At 35.9% G+C, this 7,257-nt stretch overlaps 1 protein-coding gene across 1 annotated transcript; it reads left to right on the forward strand.

The window, feature by feature from the left end:
- The first annotated feature begins 549 nt into the window (after positions 1-549).
- LOC104110166 (arogenate dehydratase 2) lies at positions 550-6,464 on the forward strand. Its single transcript, XM_009619610.4, has 12 exons — positions 550-939; positions 1,041-1,108; positions 1,483-1,575; positions 3,744-3,944; positions 4,021-4,101; positions 4,236-4,331; positions 4,414-4,491; positions 4,619-4,708; positions 4,811-4,878; positions 5,018-5,099; positions 5,407-5,476; positions 6,084-6,464. Exons 1-11 carry the CDS (start codon positions 666-668, stop codon positions 5,464-5,466), a joined length of 1,191 nt encoding a protein of 396 aa, XP_009617905.1. The 5' UTR covers positions 550-665; the 3' UTR covers positions 5,467-5,476; positions 6,084-6,464.
- Positions 6,465-7,257: the final 793 nt, after the last annotated feature.

A 7,257-nucleotide genomic window follows, 5' to 3' on the forward strand; every position in this document is an offset into this window, starting at 1 on the left:
CTTAAATAGCATCCTTAAGAATGGCTATTTATGCACTTCGCCAATAGATTTTGTTCGAGTGAGTGAAGGATTAGATTTCTTATCTTGTATAGACTTTTTAATGCTTCTCTCTAATGTTGGAAGTGCACTTCATTTTGAATGTCAAACTTATTAAAGCAGTATACCTAAAGCAAGAGCAAATATTTGTTCCAAAAATGATTGCATCATGAAATAGTACAAAATTTTTATCATGTAATTTGAAGGACACTTTTTTATTCATATTTGGATTCGACTAATTAAAAGTTTCAAGAAGTCAAACTTTTTTTTATTATATCAAGCAAGGGCGGGGAAAATAGAAAGAGATGTTGCTCTAGTAATAATGTTATGAATCTCTACTTTTGGGTAAGTGTATATATAGCCATTTTTAAAAATACTATTTAGAGATTGACCAATATTTATTTTATTTTAAAATTTTAAACTAAAATTTTTAACACAATTCTGCCTGAAGAAGTGACGACGTGCTAAGTAATTCCTAAGCAGTACAACTTTAGAATGCCTATGCCCAAATTAGCAAACAAAAAATAACAGTTCCAAATCAACAGTGACACTGACACCATCTCTTCTCCCGCTCTCGGTTATCTCGCTCATGCAACAAAACACACACACACACACAGTGAACAACCACCATGGCTGCCACCATCATTAGGTCACCAAAAATCTCCCTCCCCCCTCCCGAAACAACCACCTCAAATCTCTCATCCCTCATTCACACCTCCTTCACTCCGTTACCTAAACGACGTCGTTGTCTCTCGATCTACGCCTGCGCCGACGGTGCCGGCGACCAAAGCAACAGCCCATTCGGAGGAGAAATTAAGAAAGGTCAAGCAATTGAGCTTAATAAAGTCAATGATGAACATCCTTATGAATACAATGCTAAGGATTCACCTAATCCCCTTCCAAGTAGGTTACAGTTTTTAAAATTGATCAATCTCGATAAAATTAGGGTTTTAATTGATAATGTAATTGTATTGATTTTTTATGTTGAAATTGATGAATTTTAGGGCCATTAACATCGGCTGATTTGAGCAATATGGCATCTGAAGGGTCTCGTCTTCGGGTTGCTTATCAGGTTATGGATTTTATATGTATATATAATCTTTTTTCAATTTTTTTAGAAATGTTTTTATAAGTATATTGAAATGAGTTTAAGTGCTATATACCGTCCATGTAAAAAAAATTACACAATCAGGTCAATTATTAGGTAATTATAGGTAAATCTCTTGATAAGCATTAATTTGTAACCTGGTAAAAATGTTAACTAACCTGCTATCACATGTTAAAGTTCAGCGATGATGTTAACTTAAATCCTATAGAAATTTACCAACAGTTTTAGAGATGTATATGTATTAGACTATGCACCCACTAGTTTCAAATTCTTTGATATGCCTCTGCTAATCAGGTTGCCTTTGGACGTTCCTGATTAGTTATGTATTGATCTTTCAGGGAGTGCGTGGTGCTTACAGTGAATCAGCAGCAGAGAAAGCATATCCAAACTGTGAAGCAGTTCCCTGCGAACAATTTGATACTGCTTTTGAAGTGAGTTTTTCTTTGGTTTCCACTCAATTTGGGCAACAGTTTGTTTTCCTCAATGAATTATGCATTTCTTTGTGTGTAGGAGCGGATGACTGTTAACCATGGTTGTAAACTTATCCATCATTGGTTACTTTGTGTTGTTTAATGAGTATTTATTTTTCAAAGATAAAGTAAAAACCTAGTGCTAATTATATCAGTTCTAGAATTAAAATAGAATGGTTGAAGTGGGGTGCTATGAGGTATTATTTGATAGGAAGATATCTAACTAATTAATAAACAATTTCTGTAGAGCAGATGTGATTTGTCAGACAAGCAATGTCACATAGGAGTGAATATTTGCCTCTAAACCCTGCATATAATGTCATAGAAATGCAAAGTGTTGTATTGGATGTGTGGCAAGTGGCCACAAAATTGGATAATATTAGAATGGTCACACCCTATCAAGGGTGCAAGTACCACAGACAGAGGCTAACATAATAGAAAGCTAGTTGAGATAGTTGTTGAATATCCTTAAATAAAAAAAGAACTTAAGAAATTGTCAATATTACTCCATATTATTATTACATGCTTTCAAATCCTGCTACTTGTGTTGACTCTTATTCCAATCTAAGGGATAACTTAATATCAATTTAACATGTTGAAGGAAACTCATGACTTCTCTGCTCCTAGCATAAGACGTGGTTACTATGATTTTCCATGTCATGAATGTTTGAATTCTAGCTATATTAACCAAAAAAGTTTAAATTATTGCACCATGTGTTGAAATGTTGACCCACTTTAACTTCAACAATAACTTGCTGGTATCCTTAATCTTTGGCTTGGTTAGGGATTATGGAACCTCTTTTTCTTTTTAATCAGTAAAAAAGATGAACCTTTTTTCCTTTTTTCATACTGGTTGCCAATAGTTCAAATATTGCATTTTCTTCAATATGGATATGAAGAAATCAGTTAGTCAAACATGAGTCTACCTGTATAAGAAATTTCAAGTATTTATCAACAAGCTGCCCAAGCTGAGAGATACTGGAAGATGCTGGAAGTAGCTTATTGGCTTGAATTGTTATGTGAAAAATGCTGTTACATCCTCTTGTAGCTTTCCTATGCTCACCCAAAGACTTCATAAGAGGCCCTTATGTTCATAATATGTCTCTATAATCTAGCTCGTCCCATACTTTTTCCTTTGATTTTGTCTATCTCTGCCTTTCTTTATGCTTTTCGAAAACCACCATGTTGGGGCTTGGGTTAGATCAAGGACCCTGTATTGGTGTCTTCTATAAATATCTAGAGGTAACTTCAGGAAAGCTATTTTCTTTGAAAATAGGAGAGGAACATATATCAGCCAATTATTTTATAATGTTTGCTTGCATAATCTATTTTGAGCTGGAAACCGGTTGGGTTTTGTAAGAAGTAATAGAAATGACTATTGCATGTAGGTATGCGTATAAAATCTGGCAGTAATCCCAACATTTTCAGAATTGACTGCCATAAATTGTCTGATCATAACGACTATCTGCTTGCTCTTAATTGTAGGAATGGTACCAATTCTCCTTTAGGTATGTTAGGCCAAGCGGGTTTAACTGATCTTCTTAATGCTGTACAACGAAACAGATAACCAAATCTCAAAATCTGTACTACAAGCCTTAGGTTGGATTGAAATTTCTTGTGTAGTGGTTTCAGTTTGTCCGATTAAACTAATTCGGTTAGGACATAATAGCCGGGGCCTGCCAGACTAAGGTCACTAAAGATTCTTAAGCTGGCTTGTGTCATTAATTTATATTTTCTTAAAGAGTAAGGTCATTAAAGACTCTTAACATTAATAGTAGATGTTTTGAAGGACACAGCAACTCCTTACAGAAGATCAAGATGAACTGCTTATTTTTGTTTCACTTTTGGTGTAAGGAAGATTTTGTACAGGATGTAGATTCAATGATAGATATCATAGGATCACTGTAGTAGGAGATAGAAGATAGCCGTGGTTTTTGCTCTTTTTGATATATGTATATATGGCCTTAGCACAGCCTTTGTGCTACGATTATATAATATGTTACCATTCTCAAAAATATTAAAGACTCTGAACAGTAAGTTCTAGATGCAGCAGAAGCTAGTTTCACATTCTTTTGCACCTATATAGATTAAATCAAACCATGATTTCACCTTCCTTTCTTGTTTGATAGGCTGTTGAAAGGTGGCTTGTTGATAGAGCAGTTTTACCAATAGAAAACTCTTTAGGAGGGAGTATTCACAGGAATTATGACCTTTTACTGAGACACCGTCTCCATATAGTTGGAGAAGTCAAACTTGCAATTCGGCACTGTTTAATGGCTAACAATGGCGTCAAAATTGAAGACCTGAAAAGAGTTCTTAGCCATCCTCAGGCATGTTTCTTTTGCTTCCTAATTGTTTATATGCTTGACACACATGTTTATTTATCGAAAACCTGGTTGTACATAGGCTCTTGCACAGTGTGAGAACACATTAACAAAGTTGGGGTTGGTCAGAGAAGCTGTGGATGATACTGCTGGTGCAGCCAAGGTGAGACAAGATTCTAACTTCTGCACTTTTGGATTTTAGAAGATTCTGTAATTGGTCTGGTAAATTATAATTGATTCAACCAGCTATCTTGAGATTTTTGAATCGTGATATGTTTTCTGTGATTATTTCTGCAGTATATTGCTTTCCAAAAACTAAAAGATGCAGGGGCAGTTGCAAGTTTGGCTGCAGCTAGGATCTATGGTTTGAACGTGCTTGCACAAGATATTCAGGTATGCAGAGATCTGGAGTAACAATCTAGCTGTCGACAACATTTTATTCATTAGTCAGTTCTCTGATGTATCTTTCTTTTAGGATGACTCTGATAATGTCACACGCTTCCTTATGCTGGCTAGGGAACCCATTATTCCTGGTACTGATAAACCATTCAAGGTTAGTCCTGCAGTTTACCAACTCTTCAAATGTGGAGCAAATACTGTATAACTGAATTCATATGTTTTTTCTCTTCAAAGTTACTCACCTAATTCTGTGGATTGTGCTTATCTACTGATCGTGACAGACAAGTGTGGTCTTTTCGCTCGATGAAGGCCCTGGGGTGCTTTTCAAGGCACTTGCTGTTTTTGCTATGCGAAATATCAATCTTACTAAGGTTAGTTTAGCTCAGCTGAAAATACTCTGTTATTTCTCAGGCCACAGGTAAGATATACTAACTCAATTTTTTTTGGCTGTTCTGCTTTAAATTTTGGCTCAGATTGAGAGTCGTCCGCTGCAAAAGCAGGCTTTGCGGGTGCTTGATGATAGTACAGATGGGTTTCCAAAGTATGCATCATACAAGTCTTCCCTCTACTTTTGCAGTTTCTAAATGCTAGTACCATCTTATGATCAGAAGAACATTTAGTTACAATGTTATTGCATTGCTGTTGTGAACTTCCTAATTGTGTGCGGCATGCTTATGCAGATACTTCCCTTACCTTTTCTATGTGGATTTCGAAGCATCTATGGCTGACCAAAGGGCTCAAAATGCTTTGGGACATCTCAAGGTATTTCTTAGACATACTTGATGTTGTAGTATTTATTGGTCATCATACAGGAAGGAGCAAAGTAATACCACTCAAAAGAGTTGTCGAAGACAAGTGTATATAAGGTGATTCAGGGTAGCTCACTTGCGGGCTACCCAAACCCGCCCTGTGTAGGTGGGGGTTCAATTTTCCATAGAGTATTCCTATTCCCTTCTCCCATTTCCTCCTCCCCTTCCTCCTCATTTTATAATAGTTTAAAAAGAAAAAACCCGAATCCACTAGTGGATAGTCGAGAACACTGAACGAGAATTGTTTTTTTCCCTTGCAGGAATTTGCAACCTTTTTGCGAGTATTAGGGAGTTACCCTTCAGATAGTGGTGTAGCTTGACATTTACAAGGTATTACTTGAATGTTTGAGAATTTTTATGAGAGATCCATTATAGATACCTTTTTTGCTCCTCCATAAAAGAATACTATTTTGCTTAAGGGGCTTATTGTCTTTGGCCTGATGGATAAACATTCATGTCTTTTTCCTGTTCAATGTTGAAGTAATTGTGGCCTATATGGAAAAAGGAATACGGGAGTAGAGGACAGAGAATCCTTGAATCCTCAAATTAAGTATAACCAAAAGAGGAAACAGGTAATCTAGAAGAATACCAGATCTTTTGGCTTTTAGTCTTAGATGTGCCATCCTTCTACTCGTATCCGTCTTTTCCTTCTTTTCCAGGACCCCCACCCCACCTCCAAAAAGTAATTTCAGTTTGGCCTAATGAAATTTAATGACACGAGAGGGGAAACTACAGTTGAATAGTCTATAAGGTTAAGCAATGACTAACTTATATGAATTGCTAAAGCCTAAACAGATGCATCTTGACTAGAATTTCTGGGTGATATAGTCAGGCTTGGCATGTTCAGAGTTGATGTTTACTTGTTCTTGATTTTGTAATACTTTTAGCCAAGTCTGAACTAAACAATTCTCATTACTAACATTAATTGCTAATGCAGGCAATCACACTATATGGAAGACACGCTGGTGACATTGGTATTTCCTCTCTCCAATTGCTGCAATGTCATTATAGATACCATGCAGCACTACAGTACGTCCTCAGCGGTTCTGTTGATACCATGATACAGTTTTCTTTTGCCAACTGCAATTTGATGCGTGTAATTACTGTTTTTTTATTTTTATTTAAAAAAACCAGAATCCATCTTCTTTTCTTGTGTTCTTCTTTATTTTCAATCCCAGATCTGTTTTCTTAGGTTCACGGGTCCTGATCGTATTGGTTTTTGAAAGAGTGAAATGTAGAAGAGCAGAGAATAGATGTATTCATCTGTATTTTGTTACAAGTATTTATTTATCAAGAACAGAGATGATTCTTTATTGCATTTGGCAACTTGCAACAAGTGTCGGTGCTCTTATGCACAGGTAATTAACAATTTGTCTTTTAGTTGTCTCAAATTGTTGAATCCTATATTGAAACGCTGCCTTGTTTGTTAAAAATGGATGGACGAGGGAAATTTTATTGAAACGCTGCCTTACTTATTTATTTTTCTTCTACTTACATTATAAATATATAGTTGCACAATTCTGAAAAGCAGTCTATGTTTTGAACTCATATATTTCCAATAAACTCAAACTTTTGAACCCGATTTGCCTCTGCTACTAGCGTATAGTTGACGCTCAACGTCTTTTGGGTTCACGTCAAATCACTGGGTTTGCAATTTTGCATGGCCGTATTTAGAAGTTGATCACTTTTTAAAAATTAAATCCATGGTCTGGATATTAATTTTGAATTCAAGCTTTAATTCTGAAAAAGTGGTCAGCTTCTAAATACAAAGCCACAAAACTGGATGATGCCCAAACCTGAAAAAAGAAAAACGTTTAGGCTCTGTATGATCAGGCATAAACGCCAAATTTCAGGATAAAAATAGAATGAAGGACAAATAGTGCACCATTTGCATGGAAACATTATCTTCCCTTTTAATAGAGAAAAGACAATGTTCTATAATTTGTGCATGCCTAGGAGCTGTGCTTTCCACATTTGATCGAACACTAGTCAGCATTACGTGCAAGATAACACTAGAGATTGCGTTTGATTTAAGTGCAAGTGCACATCAGGGGCCGAAGTAGCTTTTTAGATACTACTTCAACTGAACTATGGATTTATATATAAAAACC

This window comes from Nicotiana tomentosiformis, chromosome 11 (genome assembly GCF_000390325.3).
Source record: "Nicotiana tomentosiformis chromosome 11, ASM39032v3, whole genome shotgun sequence".
Lineage (NCBI taxonomy): Eukaryota > Viridiplantae > Streptophyta > Magnoliopsida > Solanales > Solanaceae > Nicotiana > Nicotiana tomentosiformis.

What these genes read in the sequence shown, in the direction of transcription:
- LOC104110166 (XM_009619610.4), top strand. Translation starts at nt 666, where the DNA reads ATGGCTGCCACCATCATTAGGTCACCAAAAATCTCCCTCCCCCCTCCC. An exon ending in TGCTTGCACAAGATATTCAG is followed by an intron (nt 4,332 to 4,413) that starts GTATGCAGAGAT and finishes TCTTTCTTTTAG; the next exon opens with GATGACTCTGATAATGTCAC. An exon ending in GAAATATCAATCTTACTAAG is followed by an intron (nt 4,709 to 4,810) that starts GTTAGTTTAGCT and finishes ATTTTGGCTCAG; the next exon opens with ATTGAGAGTCGTCCGCTGCA.